The sequence below is a fragment of the Coregonus clupeaformis genome, chromosome 20 (assembly GCF_020615455.1).
Source record: "Coregonus clupeaformis isolate EN_2021a chromosome 20, ASM2061545v1, whole genome shotgun sequence".
Lineage (NCBI taxonomy): Eukaryota > Metazoa > Chordata > Actinopteri > Salmoniformes > Salmonidae > Coregonus > Coregonus clupeaformis.
The window spans coordinates 21,597,854-21,621,566 of record NC_059211.1 but is presented as its reverse complement, the minus strand read 5'-3'; the positions used below and the strand labels follow the sequence as shown (position 1 = coordinate 21,621,566).

Sequence of the window (23,713 nt, the reverse complement as noted above, 5' to 3'; positions counted from 1 at the left end):
AGCAGTAGTAGCAGTAGTAGCAGTAGTAGAAGTAGTAGCAGCAGTAGTAGTAGTAGTAGCTGTAGTAGCAGCAGCAGTAGTAGTAGTATTAGTAGCAGTAGCCGGAGTGGAGGAGGAACCACAACAGTTTCTTTCTTGTCTCTGGTTGACAGGTTCTTATGGACAACATTAGCCTAGCTGTTTCTTTCTCTTTCTCTTTATGTAATAGAAAACAAGTGTTCATTCCTCAATTGTGTAAATTCCTTTGTCTGTTTTCTGTCTCTAAATGCTGTCTTTTGCTAGCAGCACTATATCACCAAGTAAAATTCTGTATGTGTATTTGTAAATGTACCTGGCAAATAAAGGTGATATGGATTCTGAAAGACACCCATGGCATTCTTCAAGGCACCCTTTATTGCTGTGCCATGTTCAATGGAACAGTGTTTAAAATGCTGACACGTTTCGGCATAGCCTTTTTTTCAGGGAGTGATGTCGTTATTTTGTGTCTGTGCCCTATTGGCCCCACAGGAAAACCACAGAACCAAGAGCTGCTTTCACCGTTTCCACTCTGAAGCGCCTCAGACTACTGCACCATGTGACAGGAAGCAGTTTTACCTCAGTTTACATGCCACCTTAAACAGTGTTACCACATGAAGCACAACCACCATGACTCTGACACATGGAAGGCAAAGGAGAGAGTTGTAATACACACTTCTTTCAAATGATGTATGTGTGATTATGTACACTGCCTTCGGAAAGTATTCAGACCCCTTGCCTTTTTCCACATTTTGTTACGTTACAGCCTTACTCTAAAATGGATTAAATAAATAAAAATCCTTAGCAATCTACACACAATACCCCATAATGACAAAGAGAAAACAGGTTTTTAGAAATTTTTGCAAATGTGTTAAAAATAAAAAACAGAAACCTTATTTACATAAGTATTCAGAGCTCAGGTGCATCCTGTTTCCATTGATCATCCTTGAGATGTTTCTACAATTTGGTTGGAGTACACCTGTGGTAAATTCAATTGGTTGGACATGATTTGGAAAGGCACACACCTGTCTATATAAGATCCCACAGTTGACAGTGCATGTCAGAGCAAAAAACAAGTAATGAGGTCGAAGGAATTGTCCATAGAGCTCCGAGACAGGATTGTGTCGAGGCACAGATCTGGGGAAGGATACCAAAAAATTTCTGCAACATTGAAGGTCCCCAAGAACACAATGGCCTCCATCATTCTTAAATGGAAGAAGTTTGGAACCACCAATACTTTTCCTATGGCTGGTTAGCCGGCCAAACTGAGAAATCTGGGGAGAAGGGCCTTGGTCAGGGAGGTGACCAAGAACCTGATGGTCACTCTGACAGAGCTCTAGAGTTCCTCTGTGGGGATGGGAGAACCTTCCAGAAGGACAACCATCTCTGCAGCACTCCACCAATCAGGCCTTTATGGTAGAGTGGCCAGACGGAAGCCACTCCTCAGTAAAAGGCACATGACAGCCCGCTTGGAGTTTGCCAAAAGGCACCTAAAGACTCTCAGACCATGAGAAAGAAGATTCTCTGGTCTGATGAAACCAAGATTGAACTCTTTGGCCTGAATGCCAAACGTCACATCTGGAGGAAACCTGGCACCATCTCTACAGTGAAGCATGGTGGTGGCAGCATCATACAGTGGGAATGTTTTTCAGCAGCAGGGACTGGGAGACTAGTCAAGATCGAGGCAAAGATGAACGGAGCAAAGTACAGAGAGATCCTTGATGAAAACCTGCTCCAGAGCGCACTGGACCTTAGACTGGGGTGAAGGTTCACCTTCCAACAGGACAACGAACCTAAGCCCACAGCCAAGACAACGCAGGAGTGGCTTCGGGACAAGTCTCTGAATGTCTTTGAGTGGCCCAACCAGAGCCCGGACTTGAACCCGATCGAACATCTCTGGAGAGACCTGAAAATAGCTGTGCAGCAACGCTCCCCATCCAACCTGACAGAGCTTGAGAGGATCTGCAGAGAAGAATGGGAGAAACTCCCCAAATACAGGTGTGCCAAGCTTGTAGTGTCATAGCCAAGAAGACTCTATGCTGTAATCGCTGTCAAAGGTGCTTCAACAAAGTACTGAGTAAAGGGTCTGAATACTTATGTAAATGTAATATTTCTGTGTTTTATTTTTTATAAATTTGCTAAAAATTATAAAAACCTGTTTTTGCTTTGTCATTATGGGGTATTGTGTGTAGATTGATGAGGGGAAAAAACAATTTAATAAATTTTAGAATAAGGCTGTAACGTAACAAAATGTGGAAAAAGTCAAGGGGTCTGAATACTTTCCAAAGTATGTGGACACCCTTCAAATTAGTGGATTCGGCTATTTCAGCCACACCCATTGCTGACAGGTGTATAAAATTGAGCACACCGCCATGCAATCTCCATAGTTAAACATTGGCAGTAGAATGGCCTTACTGAAGAGCTCAGTGACTTTCAAAGGGGCACCGTCATAGGATGCCACCTTTCCAACAAGTCAGTTTGTCACATTTCTGCCCTGCTAGAGCTGCCCCGGTTTGGAGGATGCCAGGAGAATGCTACCTGCCCCAATGCATAGTGCCAACTGTAAAGTTTGGTGGAGGAGGAATAATGGTCTGCGGCTGTTTTTCGTGGTTCGAGCTAGGCCCCTTAGTTCCAGTGAAGGGAAATTTTAACACTACAGCATACAATGACATTCTAGATGATTCTGTGCTTTCAACTTTGTGGCAACAGTTTGGGGAAGGCCCTTTCCTGTTTCAGCATGACAATGCCCCCGTGCACAATGCGAGGTCCATACAGAAATGGTTTGTCGAGATCGATGTGGAAGAACTTGACTGGCCTGCACAGAGACCTTACCTCAACCCCATTGAACACCTTTGGGATGAATTGGAACGCCGACTGCGAGCCAGGCCTAATCGTCCAACATCAGTGCCCGACCTCACTAATGCTCTTGTGGCTGAATGGAAGCAAGTCCCCGCAACAATGTTCCAACATCTAGCGGAAAGCCTTCCCATTAGAGTGGGGGCTGTTACAGCAGCAAAGGGGGGACCAACTCCATATTAATGCTTTCCACTAGATGTTCGATGAGCAGGTGTCCACATACTTTTGATCATGTGGTGTATCTGGTGCGGGAGGACAGTAAAGTGGTATTATATGTGTGTTTATCTGATTATTATCATTTTAAAATGAGTTGAATGATTGATGGACTTTTTTGAGCAGATTAATAGCTATAGTACTAATCATCAATGTCAAATGAAATGACACTGAGTTCATTGGCCTAATAATAGTTCTCAAATATGCCCCTGGTTATGTCCTAGACATTATACCCCATAAGGGTATACAGCCATTGTGTTGATGGCCAATTAGCAGTCCTTGTATATTTGTATTGGTGTGTTTCACTGTATTTGGTGTTAAAATAATTGTTTATCGGAAGGAAAGGATTCACTCAGGTAAATTTATTAAATGCAATTTAATTTACCAGATCTTGAAGTCTTTATGGCATGAATAATTTACATTGATGTACAGTTCTAACAGGTCAATAAAACACATGAACAGCATATCTGAAAAGGATACTTTTATAGATTATAGAGCCAAAAGCTGCATGATGATTTTCATAGTTGAGGAGGCTGACTGTAACATAACATTATGAAGTCTCATCTACGACGGGTCAAAAACTGAAGAAAAAGAAAAAAACTTATCAGAAGAAGTGAACTCACAAACTAAAGTTCTGGTTTATTGTCTTACAACAAATTCACACATACATTGAACAGGCTACAACAGACAGCAATTTAACAGACATAAAAGAAAAGAAACCTCTTTTCTTTGGCCTTGCCATCTCATACAAACCAACTACGTATGGTACAACTAAAGTACAAATACAAAGTTACTGGAATGCTTTAAATTTAATTGTTTTCTGAAATTTGTACAAGTTTGTGTTGAGATAACATGACATGGTCAAACCACAAGTAAAGTCTATTTCATAGAGAAGCATCAACTCCAAAGCACCGTTTGGTAACCAGAGATCACTGTCGAAAAATGGCTGACCTCCTAACAATATGTACAAAAATATAAAATGTAAATAAAAATACAAACAAATTCTCCTTTTAAAGTATCTTGTTAAGAAGGTAGAACTTTGAAGTCTTGGGTTTTCTAAAAAATTTGCAGTTGGGTGTGTGTGTACACGGACGTTGAACTCTACTTGATGATGACCACAGTTTCCCTCCAAAAACGCTTGGTGGTCGAGGAGAGAGGTTACAGGGGCTTCCAGCGGGTTGAAACACAACTCTTAATCATCATCGGTTTTCTGCTTCTTCGTTCCAACATCATCCTGTAAAGACAAAGCCAAGATAACATTCGTTATTTCCATTTAAACAACATTGAAGAAATCCTTTTAGTTTGATTTGAATATTAAATACCAAACACAATAAGTGTAAATTCAAGTCACAGATTGAAGTTGTTATATTACCTCATCATCCTCATCATCGTCGTCATCATCTTCCGCCGCCCTCTTGCCTGCGCGACCCTCGACCTCATCGTCATCATCATCTTCGTCGCCTTCAGAAAGAGAGAGAGAGAGAGAGGGAGACAGGTTTAGATTCTTGGAGTTACAGCGTCTAATAGATAGAGGGCGCTCCAAGAAAACAATTCCCCCGGGCGATCTGCCTCAGACTAGCACTTTAGCTGCAAATAGACAGCACTGCCACTAGGTGCATATGTCAACATGAAATGGATACTCTATCATCATACATAATGTTGTTGAAAGACCAGACCACTTACCCTCAACATCCTCTTCCTCATCCTCCTCCTCTCCAACATCCTCTTCCTCGTCTACATCCTCTACATCTCCATTCTCCTCAGCCTCCTTCTGGAAAACAACACAATGCATCAGATACATAGAATCTGTTTGTCTCCAGGGAAAAATCCATGTTGAATGATAGACTGTATTTATTTAGGAGTGAGGGTAATAACCAGGTAATATCTTTTTTTTGTAATAAAAATGAAAGAAAACATGAGTTGTCCTCATGGATGTATTTCTACAAATACTTTTTTATAAGGACAATGAAGAAGACAGGTGGACAGTAACTGATGGCCAAAGGAGTTGGGCCCATCTTAAAGGTAAATGGGTCAATTAAAGGTAAAGTGTTAAAGGTGTAGTCTTACAGCTTTTTTCCCATTGGCTGGGGCATCTTTTCCATTTTCTGCCTCCTCAACAAGCTTCTTCTCTTTCAGATCCTGGGGGAAAGTGAAAATGAGAGAATATGTTTCACTTATATGTTGTGTGGCACATGGTGGATCAAATATATATCACAGGTCCATCCAATCAAGATTTTATGCCTTCAGATTTATTTCTAGAGTTCGTTGTGGTTTTGAAGACTTCTAAATGAGCGGGAACAAAAATGTTTTCACACCCCCGCCCACCTAACGCCTTCCCTCCCTCCACCCTCGCCTAAACTTGTAACGCATGCTTTCGTTCTTCCTTTGAAAGGCGACACTTTGATCCTAAACATTCTATTGGTTGCTTTTCTTCTCTACTTCCCGCCTACTTTTGGAGCTCTAATAGAAGTGTTGCAACCTGACACCATGATGGAGTTGAGAGCAACGAGCATTGTAGTTCAGTCAAGGACTCATATAATGGAGCTCTATGAAGACACGCCCGGAAAAAGACTACAGTTCCCATTGCACCCTTGTAGGTCATTCAGCCAATAAGAGCCTCTAAACGAACGCTACCAAAAGGAGGCTGACTAAATTAACTCCAGGGAAAGGAGACAATAAGACAATAGCGCCTAGAAGGGATATGCGATTCATCGACTTTCCATTCTGCAAATGAAGACAATAAGGTTCCTAATCAATCAAAACCATTCTGATTGGGTGATGGTGTTGTATCAAGGGTCTTTATGATAAGATCAGGCTATGTTTAGGCCTATTCACTTGAAGGACAAAGGCACTTTTTTTTTTTTCAAAAGCCTTTTTTAGTGCCCAATAAATAAAATATAGATTTTCTTAGTCTCATTCGTTTTAACCTCTTCCTATGAGGAAGTCTATTGATGAATTAGTTTGAGTAATGCTGAGCCCATAAGCCGGTTAGCAGTTACATCTCCCCTGTACCCGCCTCCTTTCAACATCACCTTTACGTACCAATATTGTATTATATACCTACAGGCACCAACGCACAGCGAGGGAAACTAAGTATAGTTTTCATCCTATAGGCTAACAGACAGACATCAACATACTCGATTTTTTTAATCACCTGGGGTCGTTTGAACAGCGTATGGTGAGCTTATGGCAAGGGATAAAAGATAAGTAGCCGCAAAAACGCAATTCAGCGCGCAAATGGTTCAGCAGGTCGATGCTCTGAGCAGCGCTTTGCAATGTTTAATGAAAAACGATTCCTTCAAGATGTAATGCTGGTTTGTCGTGAACGCTCGACCCCCCCTCTCTTATCTCTATCTGAATAGGGTTACGCCGTGAAGGAACCAGAGAGAGAGAGAGAGAGAGAGAGAGAGAGAGAGAGAGAGAGAGAGAGAGAGAGAGAGAGAGAGAGAGAGAATGAACACTTTCACAGTTAAACTTTTCGCTCACACACGTCCTAACTGAGTGTTCATATCCGCATTACGCGCCGCCAAAGCCCGCATATACACACACCTAGTTCCATTTATCACAAGATACCGCTGGAACCAAGTCAACATTTATTTTTCTCTCAAAAGATGAGCAAAGGAAATCACTGTCTGTCCGCGCTTTTTTCATACAAAGAATGTCCAAATCTAAGACAGTATCCAAACAAATAACTAATGGACAGAAGCTGTTCCAAATCACACACAGGCACATAATTTGGTTTACAAGCCAACTGATGCTGTTAAACGGGAGACTCCGGAGCTCCGGTTTAGGCTCCGTCACATTGCGCGCAGACAAATACAAGCCTGGTGGAACGAAGTGAACACACCGCGGGGTTATCCATGTCAATACAATCGAGAACCACTGATCATAAACACAAAGCTAGAAGACAGGAGCCGCTATCCCCACTCCATTTACAGTTATGCAAAAATTATCACTCCCGTAGTTGACTCATCTCGTACTCAGGTTGGGTATAATTTTCATGTTGGTTACGTTATTAATCCTTTACGCGCAATTTAAATCCCTTTCACCACATTCTGCATTCTAAGAGGCGCGAGGCTTTTATGTCCGAGCCATTTCCCATAAACTTCCAAATCAATATCATATACTCAATGAAAACAGCCTCCAAAAACAATGGGATCTATTCAAGTAGCAAGTTATGACAGACCGGTGCGCGGTACGAATTTGGCGAATGGATCAATCAATAGCAGCCTCGACCAGCAAATGCAATGTAGCCTATGAAATGAGAAGCATACAACGCGAATTCAACAACACGATAAAGCAGAAGTGTGTGTATGTGTGTGTGTGTGATTGAGTTATTCAAAAGAGCTTCAAATCGGTGCTCAACTGAACGGACACGGTAGTATAAACAAAGAACCGCGCGCAGACTGTTGTACTCGGGGCAATAAAAGCATCGCTGTTTGCTGTGAATGTTTCAGTAGACTAGTGAGTGCAACTTCGGGGTACTCATTGTTAGGCTACATTTTTATCTCATATCATAGGTCTCCAATAAAAGTGTTTTCATTCCCGTGTAGCTCGTTGGTAGAGCATGGCGCTTGCAACGCCATGGTTGTGGGTTCGATTCCCACGGGGGGTCAGTATGAGAATAAAAAAAATCCACTCACTAACTGTAAGTCGCTCTGGATAAGAGCGTCTGCTAAATTACTAAAATGTAAATTGCAACAGAAGCCTCATCCAAAACCAGTTAGATTTGACGAACCTCGGATAAACACTTATTCCAGTTTCCTAGTTGTTCTCCATTCAAAATATTTAGTCCGGAATAGATTTGAATTAAAGAAAGTGTAGAAATTGTAATTTATCCATCACTCAGGTCACAAGTTGCCCTCCACTTACCTTGGCAGAGATCTCCTTCTTGTCGACTTTTGTGTCAGCCATGTTTCTGTTTTAGCCTAATGTAACAAATGTTATAGGGGATCAGAAAAAATTATGATACGATCCACTCAGTCCGACCACTGTAAAAGAAAAAAAAGACTTATAGTGCCAGTGGCAACCTGGCCCGACGGGGGAGCCTTTAATATAGAGTTGTGGGCGGAATCGAGGCACGACCAGTGCGTTATGATTGGTCCATAATTTGGACAATGTCTAGCCCTGATTGGTCCGAGGCGAACAATGGACAGTATTTTCAGAGAGGCGCTCACGCCCCCTAATCAGCCTCTCCGAATCATTGCAGTGACGAGTGGCTGGCCGTCCCCGCGCGGGGATTGATGACCCGCATAGCATACTTTCTGTCAACACAACACAAGATTAAACTTGTCAAAGTACACGATTCTCGCGTCAGGACGTAATTTAAGCGAAATTTCGATTGCAATCCCCACATATGTCCAATTATGGACAGATGCATTCAGTTCTAGACTATTGTATTTGGCAACATGTAACACACACACATCCGCAGTTGTTACATGTAACCTTATCACTTGTAGTCTAACCTCATCAATCACCATGTTATTCAAGGTTTATTACATTAGGTGCTGCTTGACCTTGCGTGCGATTTCATTTAACTGATAGTCTAGTTTGCTAAAATACATATATTTTAATTCTGAATAATGAGCTAATGTAGCCTCACTAATGTAATTAAGAAATGTAACAACTTCAAATGGATGAACTGGATGCAATGATTTAAAAGATCTTCAATGGCTTATTGCGGCATTTAAAGAACGAAGCCTAGGCTATCTCTAGTTTACTCACGACAGACTGACAGATAGCTCCCCTCTCCTCCTCCTCCCCCCTTCTCCCCCTCTAGAGCAGCCCCTCCTTCCTCTCACCTACCCCTCCCCCCTCTCTCTCTGCACCCCTCCCCCTCTCTCTGCACCCCCTCCCCCTCTTTTTGCTCTCTCTCCTCGCGCTCGCTGGAAGCCGTAATGCGCTTGCGCCCTGTGCCGCGGGTAGAAGCGTCCATTTCCCGGCTCAGCCACCATTGTGTGTGTGAGTGAAGGTCGATACCACAGAGAAAGAATTTACGAGATTGACTTCTGAAAGATGTGTAGAGCATTTCTGTTGGAGGCTGAATTGTTTAGAAATAGCAACTCAATGGTAAAATTCATTACTAGGCTACTTTACGCACATATTTTATGCACACTGCGCAGAAATTAGCCACAACAAAAGGATTCAGCTAAAAAATATAAAAAAATAAGACAGAAGCTTACACATTGTAAGAAAATAAGTGCAATAGTGTTGCGTAGTGATTTAATTTACGCATGAGTGCACCATTGAGGTAAAATGAGAAATTTACCTCACCAAAATGGCTTTTTTCAAGTGCCATATGTCGTCGTGAGTGTGAAAGAACTAACCTCATTGGTAGATGAACTGGAGCAAACATAAACCTGACGCTTTGCGCCCATGGATTGGATTATCCGACTGTCAATCAAATGTAGTACTCCACTAGAGGGGTTTGCAAAACCTGGAGAGTGGATTTCAAATAATCTGAAACACTCAGTACTGAAGAGCGGAAAGTCACTAGATGATGATATGTTGTTAATGAATGATTTTGAATAAAGAATGTATTTAAAATGGCCTACTTAGACATGTTGTTAATGAATGATTTGGAATAAAGAATGTCTTTAAAATGGCCTATTTAGACAGTTGGGCTATGCACCACGTTGTATGATCCCACTAACATAGGGCACTGATGTCAGTAGATTTATCAGTTCTACAGTTGCATTTAGGCCAGATTTATTAGGCATTTGCGCGAAAACATTTTGCAATTGTTATTGTCAGATGAAATAAAAAAAATAAAAAAAAAACATGATGGAAAAAAGTTAAACGTTGTATGTGTTAACAAAAAATATTCAACATTTGCCAAAAGTTTGACTGTATGTTTGCAATATTGTTGTGTATTCAATAGTCAATAATCAAAGCAAGCATGTGTTAACTTTGTATGGAGCTGTAGGAGAGCTGTGTCTGTCTAAGGCTGCTATGTGTTACAGTACGTTGTAGCAGTGAAAACATCCTCTTCCTCAGGAGGCCCCTATGGGTTCTACATGCTGTGACCTGCAGAGGGGGTCCAGGACTGGAAGCTAACCTGTGTGTTGTCCTGTTACAGAGACGGGATGAAAATGTATGCACTCACTAACTGTAAGTCGCTCTGGATAAGTGCGTCTGCTAAATGACTAAAATGTAAAATGTAATGGGATCTTATCTCACACAGGCACATACACTACATGACCAAAAGTATGTGGACACCTGCTTGTCGAACATCTCATTCCAAAATCATGGGCATTAATATGGAGTTGGTCCCCATTTGCTGCTATAACAGCCTATATTCCTCTGGGAAGGCTTTCCACTAGATGTTGGAACATTGCTGCAGGGATTTGCTTCCATTCAGCCGCAAGAGCATTTGTGAGGTCGGGCACTGATGTTGGGCGATTAGGCCTGGCTCGCAGTCAGCGTTCCAATTCATCCCAAAGGTGTTCGATGGGGTTTAGGTCAGGACTCTGTGCAGGCCAGTCAAGTTCTTCCACCCCAATCTCGACAAACCATTTCTGTACGGACCTCGCTTTGTGCACGGGGGCATTGTCATGCTGAAACAGGAAAGGGCCTTCCCCAAACTGTTGCCACAAAGTTGGAAGCACAGAATGCAATTGTATGCTGTAGCATTAAGATTTCCCTTCACTGGAACTAAGGGGCCTAGGCCGAACCATGAAAAACAGCCCCAGATCATTATTCCTCCTCCACCAAACTTTACAGTTGGCACTATGTATTCGGGCAGGTAGCGTTCTCCTGGCATCCGCCAAACCCAGATTAGTCCGTCGGACTGCCAGATTCATCACTCCAGAGAACGTATTTCCACTGCTCCAGAGTCCAATGGCGGCGAGCTTTACACCACGCCAGCCGACGCTTGGCATTGCGCATGGTGATCTTAGGCTTGTGTGCGAATGCTCAGCCATGGAAACCCATTTCATGAAGCTCCCGACGAACAGTTATTTTGCTGACGTTGCTTCCAGAGGCAGTTTGGAACTCAGTAGTGAGTGTTGCAACCGAGGACAGACAATTTTTACACGCAACGCGCTTCAGCACTCAGTGGTTCCAGTCTGTGAGCTTGTGCGGCCTACCACTTCGCGGCTGAGCCGTTGTTGCTCCTAGACGTTTCCACTTCACAATAACAGCACTTACAGTTGACCGGGGCAGCTCTAGCAGGGCAGAAATTTGACGAACTGACTTGTTGGAAAGGTGGCATCCTATGACGGTGCCATGGAAAGTCACTGAGCTCTTCAGTAAGGCCATTTTACTGTTTGTCTATGGAGATTGCATGGCTGTGTGCTCGATTTTATACACCTGTCAGCAACGGGTGTGGCTGAAATAGCCGAATCCACTAATTTGAAGGGGTGTCCACATACTTCTCCTCTCCCCTCCTCTCTCCTCTCCCCTCCCTCTAGTGGAGCACTCAAGACACTGGAGGAGCACCTCAAACAGATGGGAGAATAAGTGTGAGGTCCAACTTTTTGAGATTTACCGAAAAATGTGAGTTCTTACTTTGCTATCATGTCGTTTTAATTGAGGTATTTACAAAGCATGTTGAAATACTATTTTAGAAAAACAGAATGCTGTGCAGGTTTTCTCATCTATACAGCGTTGCTCAACATCATTGTAGCTGTTCGTGTTCTGAAGCAGTATTGGGTTTGATGTGTTCAATCATTTCTGGGGACTTTTGAAATTCTACCGTTGCAAATTCTGTCCAGATGCATTACAATATAATAACAGCCTGCTGCTGATTAAAAAATAAAAAATAAAAAACTTGATTTGTCCCCAAGGGGTAACTGAGTATTTTTGCTGAGTATGACTATGCAGACAACAACAACAACAACAACAACAACAACAACAAACAAACCATCAACAACAGATGACATAATGAATACTCCACACAGCCCAAATCATATAGACTAACAGTACGTAAACAATACACAAACAACTGATAAGGAAATGCTGACAGTGCTCTCTGTCTCCATGTGCTGTCAGCAGCTGGACAGGCAGCCTTGATCAGAATAGTCTTTCAGAGAAACGTCACCGTGGAAACACCTACAACAACAAAATGCATATTATGTATGTGATCATTAATTATTCAACAGACTGTAGTTCTGGCTAGTTAGTGGACATTGTCCATTATAACTGTATATATGTTTTGTAGGCCGTCATTGTAAATAAGAAATTGTTCTTAACTGACTTGCCTAGTTAAATAAAGGTAAAATAAAAATAAAATAAATAATGAGAATGGATGAGAATCAACTGGAAACCCATAGGATAACTGTTCAGAAATAACCCCCACCACCACCACATATACGCACGCACGCACGCACACACACGCACACACACACACACCCTGCACACACACTCCCCCACTTCCATTTAGCGATAGTTATTACAGCCAATTAGCATCCAGCTTTTCGTAATTAATTATTGTTCCTGGTTGCCAATTCATTGCTCGCTAGCTCACACTGCAACACGGCTCTCTTTGTTTAGGAGTAATGTGAAATTATGGAATTACTATGTTATTGGGAATGTATCCCTTCACTATGGAAGTAGTGGTGGCTATACAGCATGATAAATGTCCATTGGTATGGGGGCAGGGTAGATGTCTGTTGAGGTGGGGGTAGGAAGTCTGGAGGGTCAGGGGGGAGCAGGTAACTGACTAGTGGTGGCTATTCAGCAGCCTGAAGGTCTTGGGGTAGAAGCTATTGGCCAGTCTGTTAGTTTTACCCATGATGCTCCTGTACTGCCCGCGTCTGACTGATGGAAGCGAGGAGAACAGGCCGTGGCTCGGAAGGCTGAGGTCCCTGATGATCTTCTTGGCCTTCCTGTGACACCTGGTGTTGTAGGTGTCCTGGAGGGCAGGCAGTGAGCACCCGATGGTGCGTTCGGCTGAGTGTACCACCCTCTGTAGTGCCTTGCGGTCAGCGGCGGTGTAGTTGCCGTACCAGGCTGTGATGCTGCCCGGCAGTATGCTCTCGACGGTGCTCCTGTAGAACACAGAGGGCCCTCGGGGACAGGCCACATTTCTTCAGCCTCCTGAGGTTGAAGAGTCGCTGTCGTGCCTTCTTTACCACGGTATCCATGTGGTATGTCGAGGAACTTAGCGTTTTTGATCGTCTCCACAGCGGCCCCGTTGATGAGGATGGGGGCGTGCCCAGCCTGGTTCCACCTGAAGTACACAATCAGCTCCTTTGTTTTGCTGACGTTGAGGGAGAGGTTGTTTACCTGACATTACACCATCAGAGTACCTACCTCCTCCCTGCAGGCCGTCTCGTCATTGTTGGTAATCAGGCCTACTACAGTTGTGTCGTCAGCAAACTTGATGATGGAGTTGGAACTGTGTGAGGTCACGCCGTCGTGGGTATACAGGGAGTACAGGAGGGGACTGAGGATGTACCCTTGTGGGGCCCCCATGTTGAGGTAATGTTGCCTACCTTCAGCACCTGGGGGCGGCCTGTCAGGAAGTCCAGGACCCAGTTGCATAGGGAGGAGTTCAGTCCCAGGACTGTGAGCTTTGTGGTGAGCTTAGAGGGAATTTTGGTATTGAAGACCGAGCTGTAGGCGATGAACAGCATCCTCACATGTGCATTCCTCTTGTCCAGGTGGGTGAGGACATTGTGCAGGGCAATGGCGATTGCGTTGTCCGTGGATCTGTCGGGGCGGTAGGCAAATTGGAGAAGGTCGAGTGTGTCAGGGAGGGAGGAGGTGATATGGTCTTTAACTAGCCCCTCGAAGCACTTCATGATGACGGAAGTGAGTGCTACTGGTCGGTAGTCATTCAGTTCAGTTACTTTCCCTTTGTTAGGCACAGGGATGATAGTGGACATCTTGAAGCAGGTGGGGATAACGGCCTGAGCTAGAGAGAGATTGAAAATGTCAGAAAACACAACAGCTAGCTGGTCTGCACATGCTCTGAGGGCGCGGCTAGGGATCACTCTGCCCACAAAGCACATAGCTGCCCCTTCCAGGATTATGAGCTACAGTGTGCTGCCTCACTATCAAAACCTGCTGCTCTAGAGGAGACGACCTGTAGCGTAGCTAGCTTTGATAAAGAGACAGGACAGTAAACCATCAGGGAGACGACCTGTAGCGTAGCTAGCTTTGATAAAGAGACAGGACAGTAAACCATCAGGGAAACGAGCGTGTAGCGTAGCTAGCTTTGATAAAGAGACAGGACAGTAAACCATCAGGGAAACAAGCCTGTAGCGTAGCTAGCTTTGATAAAGAGACAGGACAGTAAACCATCAGGGAAACGAGCGTGTAGCGTAGCTAGCTTTGATAAAGAGACAGGACAGTAAACCATCAGGGAGGCGACCTGTGGCGTAGCTAGCTTTGATAAAGAGACAGGACAGTAAACCATCAGGGAGACGACCTGTAGCATAGCTAGCTTTGATAAAGAGACAGGACAGTAAACCATCAGGAAAACGAGCCTGTAGCATAGCTAGCTTTGATAAAGAGACAGGACAGTAAACCATCAGGGAAACAAGCCTGTAGCGTAGCTAGCTTTGATAAAGAGACAGGACAGTAAACCATCAGGGAAACAAGCCTGTAGCGTAGCTAGCTTTGATAAAGAGACAGGACAGTAAACCATCAGGGAGACGACCTGTAGCGTAGCTAGCTTTTATAAAGAGACAGGACAGTAAACCATCAGGGAGACGACCTGTAGCGTAGCTAGCTTTGATAAAGAGACAGGACATTACCATGATAAAGGGATAGGACATTACCATGATAAATAGACAGGACAGTAAACCATGATAAAGAGACAGGACAGTAAATCATGATAAAGAGACAGGACAGTAAACCATCTGGGAGACGACCTGTAGCGTAGCTAGCTTTGATAAAGAGACAGGACAGTAAACCATCAGGGAAACGAGCGTGTAGCGTAGCTAGCTTTGATAAAGAGACAGGACAGTAAACCATCAGGGAGACGACCTTTAGCGTAGCTAGCTTTTATAAAGAGACAGGACAGTAAACCATCAGGGAGACGACCTGTAGCGTAGCTAGCTTTGATAAAGAGACAGGACATTACCATGATAAAGGGATAGGACATTACCATGATAAATAGACAGGACAGTAAACCATGATAAAGAGACAGGACAGTAAATCATGATAAAGAGACAGGACAGTAAACCATCTGGGAGACGACCTGTAGCGTAGCTAGCTTTGATAAAGAGACAGTACATTACCATGATAAAGGGACAGTACATTACCATGATAAAGAGACAGGACAGTAAACCATGATAGTAGTGCTTACCCCTCATGTAGTAAAGCAGTGAAACTAGAGCCCCTAGTCCCTCCCCCTCCCTCCCTCCTCCCTCCCTCCCTCCCTCCCTCCCTCCCCTCCCTCAACCCTCCCTCAACCCTCTCTTCCCTTCTCCAGGACTCCCCAGCCCCTGAGGCGAGACACAGATAGAGGGAGACACACACAAACACACAGGCAGACAGACAGACAGACAGACAGACAGACAGACAGGCAGGCAGGCAGGCAGACAGACAGACAGACAGACAGACAGACAGACAGACAGACAGACAGAAAGGCAGACAGGCAGACAGGCACAGGCACAGGCAGACAGGCAGACAGGCAGACAGGCAGGCAGGCAGGCAGGCAGGCAGACAGACAGACAGACAGGCAGGCAGACAGGCAGACAGGCAGACAGGCAGGCAGACAGGCAGACAAGCAGACAGGCAGACAGACAGGCAGACAGACAGGCAGACAGGCACAGACAGGCAGACAGGCAGACAGGCAGACAGGCAGGCAGGCAGGCAGGCAGGCAGGCAGGCAGACAGGCAGGCAGACAGGCTGGCAGACAGGAATACAGACACATACACACACACGCTCACTCCAGACCTCTGTTCACGCAGCCAGAGCCTCTTCCTGTCTACCACGGCAGAAGCTGAGATGGAAATCCCCTGCTTGGCCAGACCACCGGGGTCACGTGACTCACTAACTAACCAACACTGCTGCCCCTGAAGAAAACTGCCACTGTACTGGCTGTGGCGCTGTCGCCTCGGCATGTTCTCACAAACACATGTACGCAGCATGCACAGATACGTACATTGATACACACACATGCATGCACAAATTCGCATGAATGCACACACACACACACACACACACACACACACTCACACACTCACACACACACGCACAAGCACACACATACACTCAGGTTAATTTGCTTCTCAAGCTCTCCCTGCTCTCAGAGTAAGGCTGTCCTGGAATCTTCAAAGGGGAAATGGAGACTTCCACATCTGGCCCAGGTTGAGAGGGAATCAGGCTGACAGGCAGAAATAGATCAATGGCTAACTTCCTATAAATAGATGTAAAACTATTATGCTATCCAGTCAGACATCCATTTGGAGTGTGGTGTGCGTCTACAGTAACAGGCAGTTCAGGCTCCAGTAAAGACAAGCAGAGGAACCAACTGGGCTAAGTATCATCATCAGGCTGTTGATCTCCTCCATCCTCCCCCACACTCCCATGTTGTAATAATGGCACTGCCTCCACCCCAGACCAGACCAGAACCAACCACAGACAAACTGCCCCTCCCTCCCTCCCTCCCTCCCTCCCTCCCTCCCTCCCTCCCTCCCTCCCTCCCTCCCTCCCTCCCTCCCTCCCTCCCTCCCTCCCTCCCTCCCTCCTCTCCTCTCCCTAATTTCTCATCCCTGTTTTAAAATAGCCTTTCCTCTCTATCTCTCTCCCCTCCCCCTGTTTTCCTGTCCCTTCTCCTTTTCTCTTCCTTTTTCCACCTTCTCCCTCCATCCCTCCATCCCTCCATCCCTCTATCCCTCTATCCCTCCATCCCTCCATCCCTCCATCCCTCTAGTCTAATGGTTTGACTCCTTCTTTCTCCACTTTTCTCTCTTCCTCCCTGTCTCTCTCTCTCTCTCAATTCAATTTCAATTCAATTTCAATTTCAATTTAAGGGCTTTATTGGCATGGGAAACGTGTGTTAACATTGCCAAAGCAAGTGAAGTAGATAGTAAACAAAAGTGAAATAAACAATAAATATTAACAGTAAACATTACACTCAGAAGTTTCAAAAGAATAAAGACATTTCAAATGTCATATTATGTATACTCTCTTTCTTTCCCTCTTTCTCTCTCTCTCTCTCTCCCTCTTTCTCTCTTTCTCTATTTCTCTCCCTCTTTCTCTCTCTCTCTCTCTCTCTCTCTCTCTCTCTCTCTCTCTCTCTCTCTCTCTCTCTCTCTCCCTCTTTCTCTCTCTCTCTTTCTCTCTTTCTCTCTTTCTCTCTTTCTCTCTTTCTCTCTCTCTCTCTCTCTCACTCTCTCACTCTCCGTACCCTCTCTTCTTTTCTGCAGCTGTTCCCACATCACAGTTTCCTCATTGTTGTGAGAGAGAGCCAATGGTGGATACCAGACGGCTGCTCTCCAGCTGCATACTGTCTCTCTCGCTCTCCCTCCCTCTCTCTCTATCTCTCTTCTTTTTCTCTACCTTCTTCCTCTCTCCTCTTCTCTCTTCATCTCTCTCTCCGTGGTATTGCTCGTTTTCTTCCCCTCTCTCTCTCTCTCTCTCTCTCTCTCTCTCTCTCTCTCTCTCTCTCTCTCTCTCTCTCTCTCTCTCTCTCTCTCTCTCTCTCTCTCTCTCTCTCTCTCTCTCTCTCTCTCTCTCCCTTTATCTCTCTTTCTCCTTCTCTCTTCTCCCACTCTCTCTGCCCCCCCTCTCTCTCCCCCCCTCTCTCTGCCCCCCCTCTCTCTCCCCTCTCTCTCCCCCACCTCTCTCTCTCTCCCCTCCCCCCTCTCTCGCCTCCTCTTAGTTGTCAGACGTAGCCCAATAAACCATCCATCTGTTGTAGAGAAAGAAGAGAACAGCATTGATATGTTTTGTTGACGGAGCTGCTGGTGGCCATACAAACAGGATCTGACCCTCACTGTAGACCTTCCTCCAACACGCACACACACGTTTGTTTTACTATCCTTGTGGGAACCAAACAATTGATTCCCATTCAAAATCCTATTTTCCCTAACCCCTAACCCTAAATCTAACCTTAATCCTAAACCTAACGTTAACCCCAAATCCTAACCCTAAAGCATGAAACACACAGAGAATTGGGGGGAGCCAACGGGAGTGACAACAGCATAAAAAAAAAATAGGGCATTTTCTCCATACATCCACACTTAATTTGCAATGTAGGCTATGGGATGGTAGCTAGCCAAGTGTACAGACACAATGCATGCAACACTAAATACTTCCTCCAAGCTAGCTAACCACTGTAGCTTGTATTGACAGTATAATTAAATCTCAATGGATTAGTTTCCATGAAACAGCTGCCTGTGTTAGCTGCCGAGTTAGTGCAGTGTCCTTAGCTAGCTAGCTATGTTGTGCTAGCTAGCGAATATGCTAACATTAGCTAGCTAGCTAAACATTTGGCTATGGGCTGGCCCTGGCATTTGGGATTATGGAAAGTGTATTCAATTGTTTCTCTCTTGCTAGGTAGTTATCTAGCTGTGGCCATCTGGCTAGTATAAACAAGGGCTTTCTACAAAATAGCAACATTAGTGCAGCTAACACACATGGACATGCATTTCCAAACAATGCTACTGCCTCCTGGTTTGGAGTATTTTAACAAGGCTGAGTGGTTGACTACTTAAAGTTATTTTCTGTGTGAACACAAAATAGATTGACTGCCGACACTCTGTTAAGAGGTGCAAACGTTTGACAATCCTACCGGAGTGTCTGAGCTTTTAAAATACTCCAAACCAGAACATGACAGTAGCGTTGTTTGGCAATGCATATCCGTGCTTGTTGCTTATGGTCTAGATTCCAAGCTATCTGCGCTAATGTTTCTATTTTGTATAAAGCCCTTGTTTTGTAACGATCCCGGCAGTCTGATTCGGGTCCTGTCTGTGGACTAGTTTTTCTGCTCGGGATCTCCAGTTTCCCGAGGGTTCTGGAACGCTCCGGGGAGCTCTCTTGATTTCCGCACCTGCATCCCATCAGCAATCTGCACACCTGGTCCTGATCATCACCCTTCTTAGGCTCTGGCCTAACATCCATTCTCTGCCGGATCGTTAGCCATGAACAGTAGGTTTACCAGAGTATCAGTCTTAGAGCTCCTAGCGTTAGTTTTGTTGTTTTTGCACCTTGTTGGTTTGTTGTTTACTTACCTCCGTTTTGTTCCATCTGCAGTCACTCGTCCGGAACCTTCATCCAACCTCTGCCTGGTGGTCGGCGGCTGCCGAGCCATGATGGGATCAACCACTGCACCCCCAACAACTAATCAACGCCGCCCGCTCTGTTCCCTGGATTATTCAGCATCACTCTTGAATTTGTAAATAAACACTCACCTTCGTTTCAACTTACCTTGTCCTGGTCTGCTTCTGGGTTCTGGCTTTGTAACTTCGTGACAGAACGATCCGGCCTGTAATGAACCCAGCGGACCTGGACTCTGTTCGCCATGCCATTACCCATCAGGAGAAGATGTTGGGCCATCATAGCACGGTACTACAGGAGATCGCGTTGTCAGTTCGGAACCTTTCTACCGGTCTGACGGAGGTCCAGAACCAACGCAAGTTTCCGGTGGAGGATCCACTACCGGTTTCACCCATCTCGCCTGCCGCTTCTGGAGCTGTGTCCTTCCGTGAGCCCAAGGTTCCGACGCCGGATAAATATGAGGGGGAGCTGGGAAGATGCCGTTCCTTCCTTATGCAGTGTGGATTAGTGTTCGATCTACAGCCCTACTCTTATGCCACAGACAAGGCTAGGGATAGCCTTTGTGATTGAGTTGCTGCGTGGTCGAGCGCTGGAGTGGGCTTCAGCCGTTTGGGAACGACAAGACCCCTGCATGGCTTCATACCAGGGGTTCACGGCCGAGATGAGGAAGCTCTTCGACCATTCCGTCCGAGGGAGGGACGCAGCTAGGCGCCTGTTTTCGCTTCACCAAGGAACTCGCAGCGTGGCCGACTTCGTGATCGAGTTCAAGACGTTGGCTGTGGAGAGTGGGTGGAATGAGGAGTCTCTGCAAGCGGCCTTTTACCAGGGTCTGTCGGAGCAGCTCAAGGATGAGTTGATCTCCTATCCGGAGCCTAGTGACCTGGACGGCTTGGTAGCCTTGTCTATTCGGGTGGATAATCGAGTCCGAGAGCGAAGGAGGGAGAAGCAATGGGGTCCGTCCAATCGATCAGCTTCTCAGTTCCCAGTCGGGTCGGGTGGTGGACCAGAACACGTCGATCATTCTCCACCACAAAGGATTAGTGGAGAGGTCCTCTCTCCCGATTCTGAACCCATGCAAGTGGGGCGGCACGGGTTAACCAAGGAGGAGCGTCAACATAGACGTAAGACCAACTGCTGCCTCTACTGTGGTAGCTCGGGACATTACATCTCCACTTGTTCCCGGCGGTCGTCAAACTGCCCGGCTCGCTAAAGTTGGGAGGACTTTTAGCGAGCCAGTTTCAATTCTCTCAGTACCTCTGTCAGACCCCGTTTCCCGGCTACCCTTGTGAACAGGAATCAGAGCTTAGCGATTAACGCTTTTCTCGATTCAGGTGCCCGATGGAAGCTTTCTTGATGCCGAGTTGGTGGAACAGCTGGGGCTTTCCAAGGAGCAATTGCCGGAAGCCATTGAAGCGACCACTCTGAACGGCAGTAGTCTGGCACGTATCACGATGAGGACTGAACCGGTTAAGATGCTGTTGTCGGGGAATCATTCGGAGATGATTTCATTCTTCATTCTGCCGTCTTCCCATGTTCCTCTGGTCCTTGGATACCCCTGGCTGAAGGAACACAATCCCATGTTCGATTGGGTGACGGGCAAGGTAACGAGTTGGAGCCTTGATTGTCATGCTAACTGTCTCAAGACTGCCTGTCCCCATTCGGTTCCCAGTCAGGTGATTGAGGCTAAACCCCCAGATTTGTCCCTGGTTCCCGAGACATATCACGATTTGGGGAAGTGTTCAGTAAGCAGAAGGCTCTGTCACTCCCTCCCCACCGACCATATGATTGTGCCATCAACCTGTTCCCTGGAGCTGTCTACCCCAAGGGAAGGTTATACAGTATCTCCCGCCCTGAACGTGAGGCTTTGGAGACCTACATCAAGGAGTCCCTAGCTGCTGGTCTCGTTCGTCCCTCGTCATCACCCCCTGGGGGGCAGGATTCTTCTTTGTGGGGAAAGAAGGATGGCTCTCTTCGACCGTGTATTGATTATCGGGGGTTGAATGACATCACGGTCAAGAACAAGTATCCCCTGCCCTTGATGAGTTCTGCCTTCGACTCCTTACAGGGTGCTACGGTGTTCACCAAGTTAGACCTACGCAATGCGTATCACATGGTCCGGATCAGAGAGGGAGACGAGTGGTTGACGGGTTTCAATACACCGATGGGTCACTTCGAGTATCAGGTGATGCCGTTTGGACTGACCAATGCTCCAGCGGTATTCCAGAGTATGGTGAACGACGTCCTGAGAGATATGATCGGTCTCTTTGTGTTTGTTTACCTGGATGACATTCTGATCTTCTCGAAGGAACCTTCCGACCACGTCCAGCATGTCCGGCAGGTTCTGCAGCGATTGTTGGAGAATCGCCTGTTCGTGAAGGCCGAGAAGTGCGAGTTTCACGCCCACACGACATCCTTTCTCGGGTACATCATCTCCAGGGGAGAGATTAGGATGGACCAGGAGAAGGTTAGAGCGGTTCTGGAATGGGCCCAGCCCGGTACGAGATTGCAGCTCCAGAGATTTTTGGGGTTTGCGAATTTCTACCGCAGATTCATCCGGGATTACAGCCGTGTGGCCGCTCCGTTAACTGCCTTGACTTCCAGTATCAGGAGCTTCAAGTGGAATCCGGAGGCGGATCGAGCGTTTCTGGATTTGAAGAGGCGATTCACCAACGCACCGATTCTCTCTCAACCGGACACGGCCCGTCAGTTCGTCGTTGAAGTGGACGCGTCTGATGTGGGAGTTGGCGCCATCCTGTCGCAGCGATGCTCCACGGACAGTAAACTCCATCCCTGCGCCTACTACTCTCGTCGCCTTTCGCCTGCGGAGAGGAATTACGATGTGGGTAACCGGGAGCTTCTCGCGGTGAAACTTGCCTTGGAGGAGTGGCGCCACTGGTTGGAGGGGCGGAGCAACCGTTTATTGTCTGGACTGACCACAAGAATCTTGCTTACGTGCAATCGGCTAGACGTCTCAACTCCCGTCAGGCCAGGTGGTCGTTGTTTTTCGGACGATTCAATTTTTCCCTGACGTTCCGACCTGGATCTAAGAACGGCAAGGCGGGACGCCTTGTCTCGGATGTTCTCCAAGACGGAGGAAAGTGGGTCCAAGACCGAGACAATTCTCCCCCGGAACTGCGTCGTGGGAGCTGTTAGGTGGAAGATTGAGGAGGAGGTGATGGCGGCTCTTCGGACGCAGCCCGGTCCCGTAACGGTCCACCCGGTCGGTTGTTTGTGCCTGAGTCGGTTCGTCCTGCGGTCCTCAAATGGTCCCACGCCAGCAAGATGGCTTGTCACCCTGGCGTGGCTCGGACGATGGCGTTTCTTCGCAGACGCGTTTTGGTGGCCTGCCATGGCCGAGGATACTCGGGGTTATGTGGCTGCCTGTCCAGTGTGTGCGCAGAATAAGGGTACCAATCGGCCCAGCTCTGGACTACTTCACCCCCTTCCTATTCCCCGGCGACCATGGTCGCATCTGGCCCTGGACTTTGTCACTGGGTTGCCCGCTTCTGAGGGGAACACGGTCGTTCTGACTATCGTGGACAGATTCAGCAAGTTCGCCCACTTTGTGCCAATTGCCAAGCTTCCCTCTGCCTCGGAGACGTCCGAGATCCTGGTTAGGGGAGGTTTTTCAGGGTCCACGGGTTGCCCAGTGATATCGTTTCCGACCGTGGCCCTCAGTTTACCTCTGCTGTCTGGAAGTCCTTCTGTTTGGCCATTGGAGCTACAGTCAGTCTCACATCTGGTTTTCACCCCCAATCTAATGGTCAGGCGGAGAGAGCCAACCAGAAGATGGAATCCACGCTACGCTGCCTGGCCTCTTCCAACCCCACCTCCTGGGTCTCTCAGTTGCCTTGGGTTGAGTATGCCCACAATACTCTCCCTACATCTGCCACTGGGATGTCTCCCTTCCAGTGCCTGTATGGCTACCAACCTCCCTTGTTCCCTTCTCAGGAGAAGGAGCTCTCAGTGCCTTCTGTTCAGGCCCATATTCGTCGTTGCCACCGGACCTGGCATCGGGCCAGAAAGGCACTCCTTAGAGTTTCGGACAGGTATCAGCTCCAGGCGAATCGTCGCCGGATCCCGCTCCCACCTACACCATCGGAGATAGGGGTCTGGTTGGCCACACGGGATCTTCCTTTACGGACTGAGTCTAGGAAGTTGTTACCGAAGTTCATTGGTCCGTTTGTGGTGGAGAAGGTGATCAATCCGGTGGCAGTTCGACTCAAACTCCCGAGGACGCTCAGAGTCCATCCCACCTTTCATGTCTCCTGCCTCAAGCCTGTTTTCCTCAGTCCTCTGTTGCCTCCTCCGCCTCCTCCTCCTCCTCCTCGGATGATCGGAGGTGGTCCTGCCTACACGGTGCGACGCATCATGGATTCCAGACGGCGGGGCCGGGGTTTCCAGTATCTCGTGGACTGGGAGGGGTATGGTCCTGAAGAGAGGAGTTGGATT

General features: G+C 46.6%; 1 protein-coding gene across 2 annotated transcripts; it reads right to left on the bottom strand.

The window, feature by feature from the left end:
- Positions 1–3,431: 3,431 nt before the first annotated feature.
- Positions 3,432–8,120, bottom strand: LOC121534109 (prothymosin alpha-A). 2 transcript variants are annotated; one of them, XM_041840570.2, is made up of 5 exons: positions 7,957–8,120; positions 5,152–5,223; positions 4,768–4,855; positions 4,457–4,545; positions 3,432–4,318 (listed from the first exon to the last, which is right to left on the bottom strand). In XM_041840570.2, exons 1-5 carry the CDS (start codon positions 7,996–7,998, stop codon positions 4,277–4,279), a joined length of 333 nt encoding a protein of 110 aa, XP_041696504.1. In that variant the 5' UTR covers positions 7,999–8,120; the 3' UTR covers positions 3,432–4,276. The 2 variants fall into 2 exon arrangements, with proteins under 2 accessions (XP_041696504.1, XP_041696505.1); XM_041840571.2 differs by having other exon boundaries at positions 4,768–4,852.
- Between the last annotated feature and the right edge of the window lie 15,593 nt (positions 8,121–23,713).